The sequence below is a fragment of the Vulpes lagopus genome, chromosome 5 (genome assembly GCF_018345385.1).
Source record: "Vulpes lagopus strain Blue_001 chromosome 5, ASM1834538v1, whole genome shotgun sequence".
Classification (NCBI taxonomy): Eukaryota; Metazoa; Chordata; class Mammalia; order Carnivora; family Canidae; genus Vulpes; species Vulpes lagopus.
In genome coordinates, this window is record NC_054828.1 from 64,079,891 (window position 1) to 64,101,040 (window position 21,150).

General features: G+C 39.2%; 2 protein-coding genes across 7 annotated transcripts in view; one reads left to right on the forward strand and one right to left on the reverse strand.

Annotated features, from left to right (window-relative positions):
• USP15 (ubiquitin specific peptidase 15) overlaps nucleotides 1-15,239 on the reverse strand; it is a 121,850-nt gene extending 106,611 nt beyond the window's left edge. For all 5 annotated transcript variants that reach the window (XM_041755030.1, XM_041755029.1, XM_041755034.1 and 2 more), the window contains exon 1: nucleotides 15,091-15,239. In XM_041755030.1, the coding sequence (XP_041610964.1) occupies nucleotides 15,091-15,179 (89 nt within the window). In that variant the 5' untranslated portion in view covers nucleotides 15,180-15,239. The remainder of the gene's footprint in view (nucleotides 1-15,090) is intronic.
• LOC121490867 (proline-rich protein 2-like) lies at nucleotides 15,103-16,452 on the forward strand. 2 transcript variants are annotated; one of them, XM_041755038.1, is made up of 2 exons: nucleotides 15,103-15,840; nucleotides 16,158-16,452. In XM_041755038.1, exons 1-2 carry the CDS (start codon nucleotides 15,133-15,135, stop codon nucleotides 16,221-16,223), a joined length of 774 nt encoding a protein of 257 aa, XP_041610972.1. In that variant the 5' UTR covers nucleotides 15,103-15,132; the 3' UTR covers nucleotides 16,224-16,452. The 2 variants fall into 2 exon arrangements, 1 of the variants encoding a protein (XP_041610972.1); XR_005987792.1 differs by lacking the exon at nucleotides 15,103-15,840 and adding an exon at nucleotides 15,883-16,010.
• Nucleotides 16,453-21,150: the final 4,698 nt, after the last annotated feature.

Consider the following 21,150-nt stretch of genomic DNA (forward strand, 5'->3'; position numbering starts at 1 on the left):
TTATAACTTTCTGTATACTCTCTTCCTGAAATATATTAAATATGATTAATATTTTCTACTTAATATCGAATAGTTCATATATATGCATATACACTGAACATAAATGAAGTGGAGTGAATAATGTTGAGGTTAAACTGATACAGTTAAGTGACAGTTAACAAATAAACAGACATTTCAAGCATAAAAATAAGAAAAGTAATTAAAATACAACTTAGTGTTTTTGTTTTTAAAGAGTTTACTTATTTGAGAGGGGAGAGAGAGGGACAAGCTGACTCTGCACTGAGCATGGAAGTCAATGTAGGGCCCGATCACAGGACCCTGAGATCATGACTTGAGCCGAAACCAATAGTCAGATGCTTAACAGACTGGGCCACCCAAGCACTTCCTTAGATTTTTTTTAAGATAAAAATATGTATAGCAAAATGTATAAAATGCAGATTGTTTTACTATATATTTTTGAAAATTTGTAAGTTTATGTTCTTTCTTATTTTTATCTTTTCTATCTTATGTCTTCCAAACAGATGAATTAGCATTAAATTTTAAATAAATGTAAATAAAAAATTTACATAAGCTTTGGAGAATTTTCTTTGGAAAAGCATGATCTGATTATTCCTAAATTTATCAAATTTACATTTCTGACACATAATAAATATATTCATTCTCAAGAAATTATTTCCTTTTGGTAACTAGAGCATCCAGTAAATAAACCAGAAAAGTAGAAATGATTGGTGACATCTCAAAAGAAAAGCACATAAGAAACAGAAAGTACATTATAACCCTTGATATTTGGGAAGATAATATAAGCAACACAATAAAAAAAATCCTACAATTGACACATATACTGATTTTAAGCCAATTTATTTTTAAAAATTTTTAAAGATTTTATTTATCTGACAAAGAGCATGCATAAGCAGAGGGGGAGGGGGAGAGGGAGAAGCAGACTCCCCACTGAGCAGAGAGCTTGATGCAGGACTCTATCCAGGACCCTGGGAACATAACCTGAGCCAAAGGCAGACACTTAACCAACTGAGCGACCCAGACGCCCTGATTTAAGTTTTAGTAGAAAGGAAGCGCTACATTACAGATATGCAACCATCTAAAATCCATCTAAATACTAACCTGCAAATATCCAGAGAGCTCAAAGCACAAAAGAGTGATTAATTACTTTGTGACATACACACCAATTTAAGTTTCTTGCACAAAGGAGTCTGTGCCTTAGATGAAATCAAAGGTGAAATATTTCTGAGTAATACTGAGATATCTGACTGTGTTCCCACATAAAAAGCCATGAAGTACATGTACCAGGTATGATCAAGATTACTTTATCTATGATTGAGGCCTCTGGCTGTAGCTTAATTACTATCATGTCCCTCTGTTTCAGTGGGTCACAATGGCTTACAAGGAATTTTATGAGTGCCTCACACTTGCATTAACCCGTAACTCTCAGACACTAGTACACCAATATGAAAATACTTTTATTATAATTCTATTATCTGGGTTCAAAAATTAGTAAAGAAAATCTCATGGAGATTAAAGATCTATGGTCTTCAGTCTCTCAAATCCTTCAGAGATGATCACAATCCTCCAGCCTATCTCCAAATAGCCTTCTCCATTTCCAATAATTTCAAAACTTTGGCCAGTCTAAGTCTTTCACCCATTTGGTTGAATGGACAACCACGCTGCCCTACTTTCTGAGGAAGTTAGAAGCCTCTACTTTCTGTCTAACTCTCCTGCTCCACACCTTAATCTTACCTGATTCCTTCATTAATCAGCAAAGGATGTAACCCTCCTTAAATCCAAGGCTAATTATTTTTGTTTCTATACTTTGGATTTAGTTTCCTTCTGTCTCGGAGACTAACCCCATTAACAGTCCCTACCCTCTTGTTTTTCCTTGTACCTTGTCTCCCCCCCCCCCCCCCAGCATATAACCAGGGCCAATTCTCTCACCCTTTTCCTCCAAATCACCTCCCAACTCTCACACTCATTTTCTTCTCTATCTACTCCATTTTTCTGACTTGTTCTTGCACCCAAGCCTAAGTTTCTGCTCAACCCTCACTTACTCTTCAACCTAGCCCAAGAGGTTTTCCTATTCCAAAGGATGCTCAAAAAGTTTCTCACAAATCCAAAGAATTCATAATTTTATGTATCTCATCGTTTCTAAACCCTACTTTTTTTGGTAAGAGAGGGCAGGGATTCCTTTCCCTTCCTTTTTCCTTTCCTTCCCTTTCCTTTTCCCTTCCCTTCTCCCTTCCCTTCCCTTCTCCTTTCTTTCTTTCTTTCTTTCTTTCTTTCTTTCTTTCTTTCTTTCTTTCTTTCTTTTCTTTCTTTTCTCTTTTTTTGCAACTTCTTCAGAGTTGCAAATTTCTTCTTCTTCTCTCACTGTTCATACTCTCTAATGATTCCAAAACATGCATCCCACATCCAGTCTTCATATTCTTTTTTTAAGATTCATTTATTTATTCATGCAAGACAGATACAGATAGAGGCAGAGACATAGGCAGAGGGAGAAGCAGGCTCCTCACAGGGAGCCCGATGCGGGACTCGATCCCAGGACCCCAGGATCACGACCCGAGCCAAAGGCAGACACTCAACTGCTGAGCCACCCAGGCGTCCCACATTATTAAATCATATTTCCAATTCCTACTAGTTCATGTCCACTTGGATTTTTCATACATCCCAACCTCTAGTCATTAATTATTTTCACACTTTCATATTTACTCCTTCTCTAAGGGTCCTTTATTTATTTATTTTTTTTTTAATTTTTATTTATTTATGATAGGCACACAGTGAGAGAGAGAGAGAGAGAGGCAGAGACACAGGCAGAGGGAGAAGCAGGCTCCATGCACCGGGAGCCCGACGTGGGATTCGATCCCGGGTCTCCAGGATCGCGCCCTGGGCCAAAGGCAGGCGCCAAACCGCTGCGCCACCCAGGGATCCCTCTAAGGGTCCTTTAAATAAATGTCATCAACAATTAATTTCCCAAGCCAGAAAGCAAAATATTATCCTGTATCCTTCCTTCCCTCACCCCATAACATCTAGTAACTAGTACCTTCAGAAAAGTACCTTAGTTTTACATCTCCCCTTTCCTATTAGTTTTCAGTTCCATAGATTATTGCAATGGCTGCCCAACTTGTCTCTCCACTTTAAGTTTACTGCTTCCAATTTGCCCTCCATTCTGCTGCCACAGACATTTTAAAGACATAAAATGAACATGTTACTCACTGTTTAAATCAGAATTTTAATATCACATAACAAAATAAAAATGCTTTATATCTATAAAAAGATTTGTATGAAGTGTTTTCACCTTATTTATAGTTACAGTGACCTCTTTTCTTTCCTTTCCTTTTTTTATTTAGTCGATGGGGAAACCAAAACTCTGAATATGAAACTTATCAATGAAACACAACTCTATTATAAGTGAGTAATGCAGGGCCTGTTTTCAGTATGCACTCTAGTTTTCATACTCTAAAATTCAATGCTTTTTTTTCACTACATTAAGCTTTAAACTTTACTATAAATCCCATTTACTTAACAAAGATCTAAAGATGTAACAGATTCTTACTAAAATCCTATACTCTTCCCCTCTTTATGAAACAGTAAAGGTTCTTTGTAAAAAGTAAAATAGCAGAAGGATAGCAAAATGTTATTACCAAAGCTATAAATAAGAACTGAAATATTTATTCAAAAGATATATTTTAGAAACCATTATTCATTTTATTTATGAAGAAAATAGGTATTTTCAAAGTGGAGCACCTTTGGTAAAAGATTTTGCCTATCAAGAACTTAGGAGAAAAAGCCTAAGTGTTCACACTTCACCTATACGAGTCCCATTTTCATGTCAATTTTCATGTCACTTAAGACTACACAAAAAGTGAACACCATCTTTCTTTTAGGAAGTTTTATAGAATGGTGGTAAACTAAATTGTGGATGAACTTTTCTCACACCTAGTTTCAATTTATTTTCATGGTTAGTTTTGCTCACAAGTTACCTCTTGAAATCAGACGAGTAAATATGAATCCTAAATTTACTACAGAAGAAGTACTAGGTTACAGAGGGTATTATGTTAAGTGAAGTAAGTCAGAATGAGAAAGACAAATACTCTATGATTTCACTTACACATGGAATCTAAAAAACAAAATAAGTGAATATGCAAACAAGCAAAATTAGATCTATAAATTCAGAGAATAAACTGATGGTCGCTAGAGGGAAGCACTAATATTAATTCTCTCATTTAATGACATACTACTGATAACATCTAGTGGCAGTGGGTTCAGCAAAATGGGTGAAGGCAAGTAGGAGATATAGGCTTCCAGTTATAGAATAAATAAATCATGGGAATAAAAGGTAGAGCATAGGGAATATGGTCAACAATATTGCAATAGTGTTGCAGGTGATAGATGGTATTATTACTATGGTGATAGACGGTAAACATAGCATAAGGTATAAAGTCAACTATACTAAAAAAAAAAAAAAAAAAGTACTAGGCCAAAATCCTTTCTTTTCTTCTTCTTACTTTTCCCCCCAAAATCCTCTTTCTAACATTCCTTGATGTGAGGCTTTAGAGAAGTTAGTGATAAAACCTTTAGATTGTTCATCTTAGAAATGGTAATTCATTCATTCACTCAATAAATACTTAAGGTCTACTGTTTACATACTACTCCATATGAGTAGGTGGCTAGCAAAATAGCCAAGGTCCCTATGTTCATGGAATTCAGAGTCCAGTGGAGGAGAGAGACATTAAGTAGTTAATAAATGTAGCAAAATACTGTGGCAATAAGTGCTGTGAAATTAAAGTACAGGAAATTATGAAAGCATATAAAGGGGTATCTATTCAGAATAAAGGAAAGCATCTTTGAAAAAGTAACACTTTAGCATATGAATAGGAGTTATTTCAGGAAAAGCAAGAAAAAAAGCTATCTAGATTGAAGGAATAGCATGTGCTAAGACCAGAACTTGGGAGTTTGATTTGTTAGTGGAATTGACTAAATGATGTTGGAGTTTATGACAAGAGAAATGCTACATAAGGCTAGAGAGGCAGGCTGGACTGAGATTACACAATGCCTTTAAGGTAATAATAAGGATTTTTATACTAAGAGTAACAGAAAGCCACTCTAAGATTTTTAGCAGGGAAGAGATATGACCTGATTTTCATTTCATGAAAACCACTGGGAATGCTTCACAGATTACTGGGAAGATCAAATACAAATCAATAGTTCCAGGGTAGATGGGTCAATTTTAGGACCCCAAACAAATTTGAGTTAATTTAAAATTAAATTTCATATAACAATTAAAAAGCCAAATTTTCTTTTTTCCATTTTTTTTTTTAGGGATGGTGGTGGTGGTGGTGGTGTAAACATAGAGCTCTACAAGTTTATAGTGTTTTTATACACAGTAAAGGCAAATTTAAGGAAAGATATACAGGGGCCAATAATTGAGTGAGAAACAGCCCTAGACATAAAGAAGTTTAAAAAGCAGTATGGGGCAGGACGCCCAGGTGGCTCAGGGGCTGCCTTTGGCCCAGGGCATGATCCTGGAGACCTGGGATTGAGTCCCACGTCAGGCTCCCTGCATGGGGCCTGCTTCTCCCTCTGCCTGTGTCCTCTGCCTCTGCCTCTCTGTCTTTCTGTCTCTGTCGCTCTGTGTGCCTCTCATGAATAAATAAAAAAAATTTTGAAAGTTTTAAAAAAATAAAAAAAAATTTTTTAAAGCAGTATGAGGGAATCTCAGTAGCTGCATTTAAGAAATCACAGAGCTAATGAATGCATAGTTCTTTCTTTTCTTTTTTGATTAGTAGATTTATACTTAAAACTTTTACATAAGCAATTCTTGCTAAATTGCCTAATAAACATATTGTCATTTATTTCTTAAAATCCTACCTTTTTCTCTTCAAAGTAAACATACTCTTTTACAACTAACAAAATACACAAATTTTTTTTTCAGCCTAATCCAATGTAGCACACAATTTTGGAAAAATGTTTTATAACTATCTTATGCAGAATAGGTACATTTACATTTACATAGCAAGAGCATAAAACCATTTTCAATACTAAAGGAGATACTGATAATTTCTAGCATTTTAAATGATTATAAGCCAGATAATTCACAGGCTTTTTAAAAAAAATTCCAAACTATAACTCAGAATTTCATTGTTTCAGTAAAACTTAACCAAAGCTAAGAAATTCTTTCAAATACAATAGCTTGATTAATCTCTTTATATCTTCATTTTAAATTTTAAGCATTTCCAACCTATTTTCTACTTTGCACATTAAATTCATCACTTAGCAAGAACTAATTTTTATGACCTCTTTTTACATCTAAACTAAGACAAAAAAGGAACTCAGGAAGGAGGCCAAGTAAGATTGTAAAAGTGAAAAGAAAACTCATAGAATGGGAGAAAATTTTGCAAATCATCTCTCTGATAAGGGATTTGTATCTAAACTACATAAACTCTTAAAACTCAGTAATATAAAGACAATCTAATTTAAAATGGGCAAAGGATCTACATAAACGTTTTGCCAAAGAAGGTATACAAATGGCCAATACACATAAATGAAAAGATGTGCAACATCATTAGCCATTAGGAAAATGTAAATCAACACTACAATGAGATATAATTTTACATCCACTAAGATGGCTGTAATAAAAAAAAAAAGGCATTAACAAGTGGTGTCAAGGACGTGGAAAAATTGGAACCTTCATACACTGTTGATGGCAACGTAAAATGTTGCACCCACCTTGGAAAAGAGCCTATCAGCTCCTCAAAAAATTAAATATAAACACTCAGGAATTCCACTCCTAGGTATATACTCAAGAGAAATCAACGTTATGTCTACACAAAAACCTGCACGTGAATTGCTCATAGCAGGATTATTTTTAGCAGGCAAAAATGTAAACAACCCAAATGTCCACCAACTGATGAAGGGATAGATTCAATATAGTAGGGCAGCCCGGGTGGCTCAGTGGCTTAGCGCCATTATCAGTCCCAGGTGTGGTACTGGGGGCTGGGATTGAGTCTCATGTCAGGCTCCATGGAGCCTGCTTCTCCCTCTGCCTGTGTCTGTGCCTCTCTCTCTCTCTCTCTCTCTCTGTCTCTCATGAATGAATTAAAAAAAAAAAAAGATTCAATATGGTACATTATCTATACAATGGAATATTACTGAACAATAAAAAGAAATAAAGCACTAATACTTCATGAAAAAAGCCAAACACATACATGATTCCATTTATATGAAATAACCCAAACTGGCAAATCTATAGAACATTAGCAGCTGCCTAGAGCAGGGAGATTTGAGGAGAAATTGGGGAAGCAGGGGGCTGCAAATAGGTATGGAGGATTTGGGGGAGAGGTGATAAAAATATTCCAGCACTGATTAAGGTAATGGTTGCACAATTCTGTAAGTATATCAAAGCCTAGTAAACTATATCTGAGGTGGGCAAATTATACCATATGTGAATTATATCACAATAAAGCTTTTTTTTTTTTTTTAAAGAGTAGAAGAACATATGACTGGATGAGATTATTAGAGATGATTTTACGAGATTGGTACTGAACTAGTTTTTGAAGTAAGTGAAGGTCAGGAATTAGTAAAATTTATTTGAAATTATATGAATGATATGTAATGTCTTATGAAGCAGGAATGAGTAAATCATTTTTAAGAAATGAGAACCACCACCAGTACCAAGGCAGAGCTTTACTAATTAGAAATAAGACTGCTAAGACTAGGATGCTAAACCAAGGAGAGCGCCCCCAGAAAATCCTACAGTCTTCTCCAATGGATAACAGACAAAAATGCTCTAAAAATACAGCTCTTAACACATAGTAATTTTTGTAACCATCACCATATCTACATGGTACATGTACCTACTTAACTATACCTCTCCAGAGAATTAAGTTTCCACAGCTTGAAACCCATTCGAATTTGTAAATATAAATTTTCTATCTATATCAAAGATAAATCTCTTGATTAAACTGTTAAACTTTGTTAAGCTGTTGAAACACATTGTTAAATAATATAAAGCAACCCAAATTATCAGGTCTCTTTTACCATGATCATTTCGCCCTTACCACTCATCTTTTTGTGTAAAATTTTACTCAAGGAACTTGATCTGGCTTTCTAAAACTCAGAATAGCCTGGCCTCAAGGCCACTCTTGGATTTGCTTGTGAGAGCAAAAGAAGTTCTTTCTATGGCTACTTCTGTTACACAATTTTCCTTAACAGTAAAGAATTACCACACTAATATCTGGGTCTTCTCAAAACTAAAAGGAGAGAAAAGACAGCTAGCCATTACCTTCCTTTTTTGGGGGGAGATCTACCAGGAAACCATGCAGAATCTTACTGACAGAAGCAGTTAAGTGTTGTAAGCATAATCAAATACAAAATACAGGTTAATACTACAGAGGTTTCCTGCCTCATGTTACAATCTGATCTTCTTTACTTCTTTTTGAGGAGTCATTCGTAATAATTCTTTAGATATGTCATTTTAATCTGTATCCAAAACTGAGGTCACTTACTATCAGTCTTATTCTACGTTTCTTTAGTAGTGACTTCTGTATAAACTGGATAATAAAACTGAAAGGAACTACATTCCTTTATGTAAATAGATGGAAAGAGTATGAATAAAGGACTTCAATTCATGTATAGTGTGAATTACAGTGGAAACTGGGGAAATGAAAATAAAGGGACAAACTGAATGGAGTCAAGGAAGAAAAACAATTGTTTTAGTAATTGCTGAATAATTCTATATAGGAACTAAAGGAGTAACGGTTTAATGAAATACTGTTTGCATTGTATTTGAGTAATGACAGCAAGAAAACATTTTTAAAAAAGATTTTATTTATGTATCTGAGAGAGAGATAGAACAAGTACAGGGAGGGGAGGGGGACAAGCTGGACTCCGTGCTGAGCACAGGGCCTGATGCAGTGTTCGAGCTCACCATCCTGAGATCGTGACCTGTGCTGAAATCGAGTCAGACGATTAAGAGCACTCACTTTAAAGGCTGCATAATTACAGAGCATTTAGAAGAGTGGACAACACAGTAAGCATTTAATAAATGTTAATTTACTATGGGTGGTATTATCACCTTCAAATCACATGCAAATCAACTTAATTTCCCTGAGTTCAGACTCCTTATCTATAAGAAATGAACATATACTTTGAGCCTTATTTGAAGGATCAAATCAGATGATGCATGTAAAACACGTTCATTAGTTGTTCTTAACCTTCCCCTTATCTCCTTGCCAATATGCCTGATGGTTTCAATTCACTTTTATCAATAATCATGGCTTATTAATAAAGTAATTCTCGAAGTGAATAGTAGAAAAATCACTCTAAACTCATGTAATAAAATGGATATAGCTAATGACTAGTATGGCAAAATTGATTTTTTTGCGGTTGCTACTTGTTAGTTTTCAGGAAAGTGTTAGAGATACCTTTAACTGTCTTAATTCTATGTACCTTTTACTGTCTTAATTCAAATGTCTTTTGACTTTGAAAACCCACTAAAATAACTGTTTCTGAAAAAAAAAAAAATCAGTTGGTAAACACAGGAACAAAGAATACCAAGCATTCACATTTGCATTTCTGGGCTAGGCTGTTCCTGTGGATACATAGTCCAAAAAGAGATCCTAATGTATTTGTGGTTTACTGTAAATCAACACTTTTAAAATACAAAGTACTAAAACAAAATATCCTATAAACTTTTACTATCTGCTTGATGTGTTAGTTCTATAAAACTATGTAAGGAGGAGCCATATAGTCTCTACTAAAAGGTTATAATTACTGATAAACAATTGATACTCAAAATTTCAACAATAAATCATCCCACTTTTGTTTAAATGAACTTTTGGATCAAGATAATATTTATTCTATACATTGAGCTAGTTATCTATTAATCTTTAAATGTAATTAAATTTAGATTTCCAGAGGACAGTAAGATTTTATATATACCCTACCATATCTAAACTGAACAGTCATAAAACACAACTTTGCAATAAAAATGGTAGAATTCTGCTCCTAGATATAAAAGATTCCATTTAAAATGAAAAAGAAAAAAATATCCTTTTCTTTTTCCTTTTTAAAGTGGAACTACGTGTTAAAATGCACAAAATAAGAGGCAGTTACAGTACAGTGACTTCTGGGTCTGAATTAAAGCTCCAGTCTACTTGGGTTCAAATCCCAGATTTATCACTGTGTGAACACTTGAGCCTAGGATTCCTATCCTGTTAAATGTGAATTAAAGCACATTCACATTCTAGTGACCTAGAACTGTAGTGATGAGTAAATAAGTTAACATACGTAAATACTTAAAACAGTACCTAGCACATGGTGTTTTTAAATGCAATACTACCCATCATAGCCTGACAAACTAAGTTTTTCTAATTATATGTATATGTTAGCAAGATTAATATTTGTCACAAAACTATCTTGTAAAAAGAATATTTAATACCTTACATGTGCTGATGGGAAAATTATATGATTTAGAAAAAATAAAATAAAACCTGTCACTAAATGTCACTAAATAGACAAATGAAATCATGGACTAAAAAGTTCTGGATCTTCTTGGTAAAACAAGGTACGTTAATTTTGGATTCACCAACAACTTAGAAGTGATTTAAACACTTATAAAAAGGCTTAAATTAGGAAAAAATGCCTTTCTAGATTTTAAGCAACTAAATTGTGAAAAATACACTTCAATAATGTCACTATTTCTGTCCTTATTTTCATCAATTTAGCAACACTAAAAAAACAGTTTTGCTTCCTGTTTCATTTTCTGCAAATGATGTGACATATACCCTAATTTAGTGGTTAACACTTTGGCACAACTAAAATTAGTATTTATAGTAATAGTAATGTAAAATTTTCTTTAGCAAGTATATACTAAACAATTTGGAGTTTACACTGATTAATAGTGTCCCTTTACATTATGAACTGATTTGTCATTATAAGGTTATTTTCTGTTAGTGTTAATAAAAGCTACACAAACCTAAGAGACCATATAAAATAAAGCCTCAAAGATTTCTAAGTAAAAGAGCAAGAATCGAAGAAAAACCCTTAAACTGAATTAGGAGTGTATTCTAATATGAAAACCTCACTGATCCGATGGACTATTTCTTGCCTATTTATTGAAACAAAAAATATCAGACACATTTGAAATGACTCTAAGTACGAATTAAAGTTAGTCTCTGAAGTACCTTAAAATCTACTGGAGTTATGAGAGTTTATACAAAAATGACACACAAACTTTAATTTGTAAAGTTAGCTATGCATTACCATTGCATATACATAAATATTAGTGAAAATGGTTGAATAACATTTAATAAAAACAGGGAAATAATTTGTAGTTATGTTTATTTACTTATGTCTTCAGAGAGTTTTCCATAACCTACAACTTGTCTTTGTAACTCATTTAACTACCCATCTCCCTTAAATGGGTTCCTCTACCTCTAATATACTTAACATGTAATGTACTTAAAAAAATTTTTTTTCCTTTTTGTCTCATCAAGAAAAACCACCAAATATCTGAATATTAAGTTATCTTTCATTCAATCTAAGTTAAACAAGTTCTAGTTCCTTTACCCTTATTTCTATAGTTACTAAATTCAAACAGTGTTGTTCGTGGTTTTCTACATACCTCCTCTGAGCTAAAATACAGATTAACAAACAGTATTATGATACTACTGGACTTATATGGAGGATCAGTGTCACTTTCATACCTCATCTTTTTAAGAGGTATAACTCTCCTGTATCAATTTGGGCTTGTCTATGTCTAGTATTAAGCACATTATAAAGTTTGTTCATTCTCATTCTAGACTTGTGTACTTATTTTCATCTCTAGAAAGTCAGTGTGCAGATAAAAATCATTCACTATTTACAAATAAACAGAAACTCAAGTTTTCAAGAAGAACCGAATCTTCACCCTTGCCTAAGTGTTAGTTATCTACCAGAGTACTATGAAACAATCCTTATCCAAAAAGTACTCACAAATACCTAATGAAGTTAAGTTTCATTTTCATTATTCATCTTAAGGCACTTGACTATAACATCAAAAATCAGTATTAAACTTTCAAGAATAAACTTATGATAAACCTTCCATTTTTTTCTCAATAGTCATCAATCTTTCCAAGATGGTTACACACACATAACAAGATAATGTTCCATCTGTATATGACCCATTTCAGCTATAAAATATCAGACTGAATTTGCACAAATAACTAACTATAAACAGCTAATCCAAATATCTTTTAAAAAGGCATTAAAAAGAGAGACAACTTTTTTTTTAAAGATTTTATTTATTTATTCATGAGAGACACAGAGAGAGAGAGAGAGAGAGAGAGAGAGAGAGAGAGGCAGAGACACAGGCAGAGGGAGAAGCAGGCTCCATGCAGGGAGCCCAACATGGGACTCGATCCCGGGACTCCAGGATCAGGCTCTGAGCGGAAGGTGGTACTAAACCGCTGAGTCACCCGGGCTGCCCAACTTTTTAACAAGTTAAAAACAAGTTGTAGTGAGTTCCAAAAACTATGAGCCCAAGTAACAAATTATTAAATCTTTACCAGTTCTGAAATCATGTATATATAATGAAATTTGTACTTAGCCAATTATTCTCCTTAAAGCTCTGAATCAAACTTTTGTTCTAAACTATTTTCTTTTTTGACAGATTTAACCTAATTGCAAATTAAGTGGCCTAAACCAAACTGGCTTTTGCAAATCCTCAGTACCATCCTGCTCCGGTATTTTTTTCCTTTAACTAAGAGGGATCATCAATTTGAGGACAAAAACATTCACATTTTGGGGCACCCTGAGTGGCACAGTCGGTTAAGCATCTGACTCCTGGTTTCAGCTCAGGTAGTGATCTCAGGAACTCTCAGGGTCGTGAGATTGAGCCCCACATCAGGCTCATCAGGCTTCCCACTTAGCTGGAGCCTGATTTAAAAAAAAAAAAAAAAGACGTTCACCCTCTCCCACTGCCCCTCCCCAGCCCTTTCTCAAATAAATAAATAAATAAATCTTAACAAAATTCCACATTCTGCTGTTATCTAAATATGTGGTCTTCAATGTCCCTTTCTTTAAAATGAACGCATTTAAAAGACTCAAATTTACGGACTTCCTATATTTATTCTTTATAACTATTTCCAGAGCAGCCCGGGTGGCTCAACGGTTTAGTGCCTCCTTCAGCCCGGGGCGCGACTCCGGGGTCCTGGGATCGAGTCACTCAACGGGCTCCCCGCATGGAGCCTGCTTCTCCCTCTGCCTGGTCTCTGCCTCTGTGTGTGTGTGTGTGTGTGTGTCTCATGAATAAATAAATAAAATCTTAAAAAAATAATAAAACTATTTCCAGTAACTTTGTGAAAAAGAAATACTTTTATTTGAATAATGTGAAACTTAAAATTTAACACCCACAGTACTCACACCGTTTCTATCATCCCATAGTGTCAACACCACCAATTACTACTCAGAGTACCAAAAACATAACATTAAAAAGAAGTAATATCCATCTGAATCATAGCCATTTTTAAGCGGATAGAAATCCACATTTATCTTTTTTATGAGGTGGGAACAGGTTAACTAATGGGAAGCAAGGATTAATTTATCTTTTAATAATCCAAAGACCAAGGTAATTATGTGCCTAGGAAATATCCAACTTCCACACAGGAATAAACATCTTACAAACACTGACATGCGCAATAATGATTATTAAATCATCTAGCGATGGTATTTTCTGTTCTAGTGCAACAAGTGCATGTTTACACCGTTAGGGATTTTCACCATATAGACCCAGAATGTATGTAGCCCAACAAAGTAGGAAGAAAAGTACCAAGACTTAGATCAAAAAACACTTAAAAGTCAAGTCCCAAGACTGCCATCTACTAACTTACTTCAAAATCCACTAATACTACAGCATTTTATGGGAAGTAAGTGGCGGGGACAACACAGCGACTAACACTTAACGTCCTCTCCTAAACAGATAATGTCTTGGAATACCTCCTCAAGATCGAGAGAGAACACCCCTAGCACGGAATTTTCGTTGCCCACTTCACGGATGAAGACGTGGGGGGGGGGGGCGGGGAGGGGACACACAGCGATTCAAACTGCCTGTCCTCCAAGTCCTGCCCCAGGTGAGGCGGTGAAACGGTGACCTAACCAGGTCTCAGTCTTAGGTTCGTTCCCTCCACCAAGTCGTAGAGGGGCCCGTGCATCCTACACCGCCGCTACGGTGACAAGCAGACAAGAAAACAGCGGTCACTGTATATGAAGAAGCACATCCCTCCTCTTCTTCCTGACAAACACCACTTGCCCTTTAGGTCACGTATTCCCGTATTTAAGCTGTGCCGACCACCACCGGTATTAAATCCCTAGGCGTGCTACCTCCGGCGTTTGCAACCTCTGCTATTTCCTAGGTCTGAGGGTAGCAAGCGCGCTGAGCCTCCAGCGGACTTATCTACTTCGTGCAGGCCTGCGGCTCGCCCGCCCGGGAGGGAAGGGCTGCGCTTCCGAGAGGCGCGGCGGGTCCCGACCGAGCCCCCGCCGAAGCCCGGGACCACGTGGTTCCCCCTCTGCTCCGCCCGAGGTCCCGAACTCTGCCGCCTCCGGCCGGGGGGCTGGGGCTGGGGGCTCCGCGCCGCGGGAGGTGCCGGGGCCGGCCCACCTGTGCAGCCCGCCTCCCGGAAGAACGCCGGCGTCGGGCCAGCCAGCAACTCGCTCGCCGGCAGAGCCGCGGGAGGAAGCGAGCGGAGCAGCGGCGCGGGCCGCCGAGCTGTCAGCGCCCGACCGCGAGCCGCCGCGGGGAGCCGGCGTCCCGGCAGGCCCGAGGTGGGAGCGGCGCCGCGGGGGCCCGGCGGACCAGCGCCGCCGCCGCTCCCCCCAGGCCGCTGGGCGCGCCGCGACCGGCCGCGAGCCCCGGTCCCCCCCACCCCCCCGGCTCCGATCCTCAGCCCCACCGTCCGGGGGCCGCCGACACCCCGCTCGCCCCGGGCGGCCGCCGCCGGACCTGCCCGCACCTGTCACTGGCGACAGACAGCGGCCCGCAGCCCCCGCCCGAGCCTCCGCCGCCCTCCCGCCGCCGCGGCCGCCGCGGCCGCCTTCCCTCACCAGGTGTCCCCTTTCCGGAGCGAGGTTTTGAGCAGCGTCGCGATGTCGGAGCGCTGGATGTCCAGATCCGCCGCTCCGCCTTCCGCCATCTTCTTCCACAGGCGGCAGCGACGGCGGCGGCACGCCCCGGAGCATTGTGGGAATGGCGTCGCGCGGCCCCGCCCAGCCGCAGGGCGAGACCAAAGCAGACGCTGGTGCGGGGGGGGCCGCCTCGGGACAGCGGGCGGGCCCGGGGGCGGCCGGAGCGGGCGGCCGGGGCCTCCCCCCCCCGTCTCGCGGGCGCTGCCGGGGTTGCGCCCTCCCGGGGGGGCCGCTCCTCCAGCCCCGCGGTCCGCCGCTTCCCCGCCTTCCCCGCCCTGTTGCCCGCCGCCGCCTGCGCGCGCTCATCTGCGCGTCCGCGCGGGCTGGAGGGCGCGGCGCGGCGGGGGGCGTGCGGACCCGGAGCTGCGGCCGGACGGCTCGGCGGCTCCGAGAAGCTGCTCGCGGAGCCCCGGCCGGAGATCGGCGCCCGAACAAAGACCCGCCCGAGCTGGAGCTGGAGCCCGAGCTGGAGCCCGAGCGCAGCGCTGGGCTCCGTGCATCCCCCCTCCCCCCGCCCGCCCCGGGCTCCTTCCCGCCCTCCTCCTCCTGCTGCAGGTGGAGACCCTCCAGAGGCTGCCGGTGGCGCCTCCCAGGCACGCCCAGACGCCGGGCTGCAGTGCAAACCGCGCGCGGTGCCTCGCCGGCCGCGTGCAGCGTGTGTCGCGCCAGGTGCCAAGGGAAGGACACGTGCGAGACCTTTGTCCCCCTCGCCCCACACCAGCGCGTCCCGAACCACGTCCCCCCGCGGCCGTGTGCCCGCTCTTCTTTAGCAACCCCGGCTCCTAGGGTGGCCACGGTGCCACACACGGGAAGTCGAGGCTCAGCAAGCAAACGCTCAGGTCAGGCAGTGAGCGGAGGGGTGAGCGCACGACCCAGGTTCCAAGCCCCGCGCGCCCTCTGGCCGCCTCTCCTGTCGAAAACCCGCTCTGAAAAGAGGAGAGTCTGGGCTGCCCTGGGTTCATCTTTGTGGTTTTCTTTTTTTGTAGACCTGCGTGCGGCTGGTGGCTAGCAGCGTGCTGCCTAAGGACCAGCTCCGGATTTGTTGCAAGTGAATCGTGGCAAAACTCCTGGGAGTATTTCCAAGCATGAGGAGGTCCAGAAATGTGACTGTAGGATGATGGAAGTGATGTGAAAAGTCTCAAAGACGTTTAAGAATCCCTGCGTGGGGGGGATCCCTGGGTGGCCCAGAGGTGTAGCGCCTGCCTTTGACCCCAGGGCGCGATCCTGCGGTCGGCTCCCTGCATGGAGCCGGTTTCTCACTTGGCCTGTGTCTCTGCCTCTCTCTCTCTCTCTCTCTCTCTCTCTCTCTCTGTGTGTGTCTCTCATGAATAAATAAATCTTTTTTAAAAATGCCCTCTGTCATTTTATACACATAGCATAAATGAGAAGTGATGCCTCATGCACAGTCTGCTATTCAGTTTCCTTTCAAAGAACATGCATATTTGAAATGTTGAAGCCTGTACCCATGCAACAAAGTAAAATAAACTTTTCATTTGCACCACCTTCAAGGCAATGAGTTAACTGGAGATACATATAGAAGTTCAATGTTAATTTGAATTGTGCATCAGGTTTATGAGGTCATTTTGTAGACTTAATTAGTTGCCTTCAGAGACAGGAAAGAAGTAACAGTTACACTTCTAGAGTTCCAAGACCAGTTCTAAACTCTTAAAAACAGGGGATCCCTGGGTGGCGCAGCGGTTTAGCGCCTGCCCCTGGCCCAGGGCACGATCCTGGAGACCCGGGATCGAATCCCACATCGGGCTCCCGGTGCATGGAGCCTGCTTCTCCCTCTGCATATGTCTCTGTCTCTGTGTGTCTCTCTCTGTGTGTCTCTCATGAATAAATAAATAAAATCTTTAAAAAAAAATAAACTCTTAAAAACATTAACTTGCTCCTTATAGCAACCCTATGAGGTAGATATTATTATTCCCATTCTGTAGAGGTGGATTGAGGAAATTGACAGAACTCAGATTTGAAACCAGGCAGTCTAGCCCCCAAATCTAGAAGTTTGGGGTTTCAATTTTTCTACCAATCTTTATGATCTTACCCCCATTTGGTTTTATTGAGAAACAATCGACATTACTGTATAAATTTACAGAGTACAGCACCATGGTTTACTCACATATTTTGTGAAATTGATCTTGAGTATAGCAGTCAACTTTTTAATGACCTTAGTCTACTAATTTATGGAAATTCTGATTATTTTACTTGTGCTTCTACTTTCAATTATGTAGAGAAATAAAATTGTTCATAAACATTGAATTAGTTGAGATCCATTTCCCTTCTGAATCGGTAGTAATTGGTGAAAAATGTAACTTTCTCTTGCATCACATAGATAATTGAATATAAACTAGGACTTACATTGCTTATTTGGAATCAGTGTCCAGAGGATTCCCTTAGTTAACTTTGTAAGAATGTACTATTTGCTTGGTGATCATCATTACATTCTCAGACTCTCCAGGCTTTTCTTGTCCACTAAAACCTTAACCTAGGGCTTTGAGGAGGGGAAAGGAGTATGCTGAGAACTTCAGAAATTAGGATTGATATAAACAAAGTATACCTTACATAAAGTCAGAGTAGGATTTGAAATTAGAGATGCTCTAGGAAGGGTTCCTTGATCCTCCAAATAATTTCCCTCTGTACTCACTGATGTTTAAATAATCCCTTTCAGAAAGGTTCTTATACACACCAATTAAAAGATAGGACTTCAGATGTAAATACTTCGGCAGACAGTAAGGTTTAAACCTGAGGTGTCAAATGAGAGTCAGTTTTCAGATGGACCAGAGAAAGAAGAGGGAAAAAACACTTTTTTTTTTCATTTTTTTAAAGTTGAATGGAAGAAAATACAGAGAAGCCCAAGACAAGGTTTGTCTAATTCACAATATTGTTTGGTGCTAGCTACATAAGCCTAAGGAAAAATTTTCCAGAATGAGCACATCCCCCAAAACAGCAATGATTGATACCTTGCTGTCTTTATTTTTCAACTCTTACTACCTTTAGTCTTCAGTAAGCTCTGTTTCATTTCTTCCTTCTACCTTGTTATTCCTCTACAGTTACTCCCTCTGATAACCCCCTCTCTCCCCGATTTTATTCACTCCTCCGAACCATTCTTTTCTCTTTAGTAATTTTATCATTCTCTTCTCCCATTTCTAGCTCTCTAGATAGCTAAAAGGCAGTGAAAAGGCAGGGGAGTAGTGCAAACACCAAAACAGCATGTAGTAAAGTGTTTAATCTGTTAATGACATTTTGAAACTCGAGATATGAATAGAAATTGTAAGTGCTGTGATACAGTTTTTAAAACTTAAAAAAAAAATACAGAGGCTCCTTATTTCAGACAAATGTTAGGTCCTGACAAGGAGAAAGAAAAAGTAGTGAAATGAATACAGTGTCTTGTACAAAGAGCCTCTATACTAGGACTTTTTAGTTTGGCTCAGTGCCTCTAACCAGTTGGGTAACCTTGGTCAAGTCATTTAATCCCTGTGAGCATTAGTTTCCTCATTTCCTCATGAAATAGGGTGATTAGACTCTGAGGGATTTATTCATGAGAGACAGGGAGAGAGAGAGAGGTAGAGACACAGGCAGAGGGAGAAGCAGGCTCCACACAGGGACTCTGTCTGACGTGGGACTCAATCCCAGGACTCCAGGATCACACACTGGGCCAAAGGCAGGAGCTAAACTGCTGAGCCACCCAGGGATCCCCTAAAACTCAAATTCTTGCAAGGGTTATACTATGTAACTAATATAAATGGATAAAGCAAATTTGCTAAGATAGTAAGAAGTTACGGGGACTCTGATGAACTGTCGGCCCCTATGAATGTTACATAACGTTTCTTAAGAAAGATTATTTGAGGGAGAGAGAGAATGTGTAAGCACAGAGACCAGGCTTAGAGGAAGAGGGAGAAAGAACTTAAGCAGACTCTACTGAGCAGAGGCTGAAGGGGGCTCAATCTCAGGACCCTGAGAAGGTGGCCTAAGCCAAAACCAAGAGTCAGACACTTAATTGGCTGGACCACTCCGGTGCCCCAATGAAAGTTATTTAAATTAAAAAATTAGAACAAGCAAAATTATATCTCCTACCCCAAAGGTTCTGGAAAGTTTCATTTTAATATGGGCCTGAAGTCTGGGAATTGATTAATCTGAAGTGCTACTTGAATTTTCTTTTTTGGTAGCACACACAAATGGCTCGGAGAGCTGGCACTACCCTGAAGGTTGATGTCAGCCTACACTATAGTGGATACTCTCTGAGTGATAATAGAACTAAACTGAATTGAATCAATAAACAAATCAAATAGACTTGTAGGCCTCAAATTCTATCATGAACAAGAAAAATTCCTTAAGAGATGTAGTACATCCTGTGGTTCCTAGATGTTTTTAAATGAAAGGTACTTGTATGGTGAGAGACTTTTCCAATAAAGAATTGTATTATCCTAGATATATGAGTAATATACATTGAGTCAAGATTGCTAGTAGGGAAAATCTGTCTGTTTTAGATTTTGTTATCTATATTTACTGACAGATTTCAAGGCTGATAAAGAACCACTTCATGAAAAAAAAAAAAAAAACCCAGAAGGAAATGGTAAGCAGCCTCTGAATCTTTTCCCAAACTTCCTAATAATAAATGAACTTTAGAAAGCAAAATCATTTTAGACATCCTGATTTTAATTTTAAAAAACAAGTTAAATCAAACAAACTATTGATCTTAATTTTATATACTTGGTATCAGCTTTGGGCAAGAGTTTAAAAATGTTTTCTTTTATGTTCATGGATTTTGAAAATCTACACATTCAAAGTGAAGTAGAGAGTTCTGTAATGATCCACAACAACTACAACTACAACTGCAACTACAACTGATTCTGCAACTACATTTGTTCCAGAGACATTAACTTGTTTTCTCCCAAGAGAGGACTCAATTATTTAGACTTTCTATTTGATCAATCCTCGTCTGTAGTTTGGCTTAGATAGCAAAAAGATTTAAACTGCTTACAAAGAGTTTTAGAACAATACAATGGCAGGTCTTAACGAATACATGTATGTTCCAGGAGTGATATAGACATTAAATGAGGCATTTTCATGATGTTGTCTTCCAGCTAACTCTAAGCAATAGGGCACTACATACTCTATTAAGGGCCTGTTAGAAGACCTCAACAAGATAAAACAATTTAGTGGTTTTATTTTATTTTATTATTTTTTAAAAGATTTTATTTATTTATTCATGAGAGACACACACAGAGAAAGAGGAAAAGACACAGGCAGAGGGAGAAGCAGGCTCCATGCAGGAAGCCTGATGTGGGACTTGATTCCGGGTCTCCAAGATCACACCCTTAGCTGAAGGCAGGCGCTTAACTGCTGAGCCACCCAGGGGTCCCCAAGTTAGTAATTTTATAAAATATTTGCCTTTGCTTTTTGTCACTCACCAGTATACTACTGTCGAAGCCTTTTTGAAATATGTCAGTGATGGATTGCTAAAATGATTAGTGGCCCAAGTCTACTATATAATGTATTTGTAATGATTTCCACAGTAGGAAGGATTCATGAGATGGGCAGGAAATAATAATACACCTCCACGTGTAATTCAACTTAATGTTTATGGAAATGTCTATAGAATATAGTGGAAAGAGTATACATTTTAGGATTGGAAAGACCTATATTCGAACACCCCTTTCTGCTACTTGCTAGTTAGTTCTGTAACACTGAAAACTTAGTTTCCTCATATGTAAAATGGGAAAAATAGGCTTATTTCATAGGATGGAGTCAAAAGAGAATAAATAATGAATGTGAAGTGCTTAATAGAATTCCATATATAGTATCAATTACTTACAAAATATTTTCCCTTCTTCAGCTGGGGCAGCTACTAAACAAATTCCTTAAGATCACAAAGCTGCTATGCGATGACATTAGACAGTGTGTTAAAATTAATAGTATCCCATGTCAGGGAAAACCAGTTGCTGAAGGGGCTAAAAGGATAATATTAAAATTTCA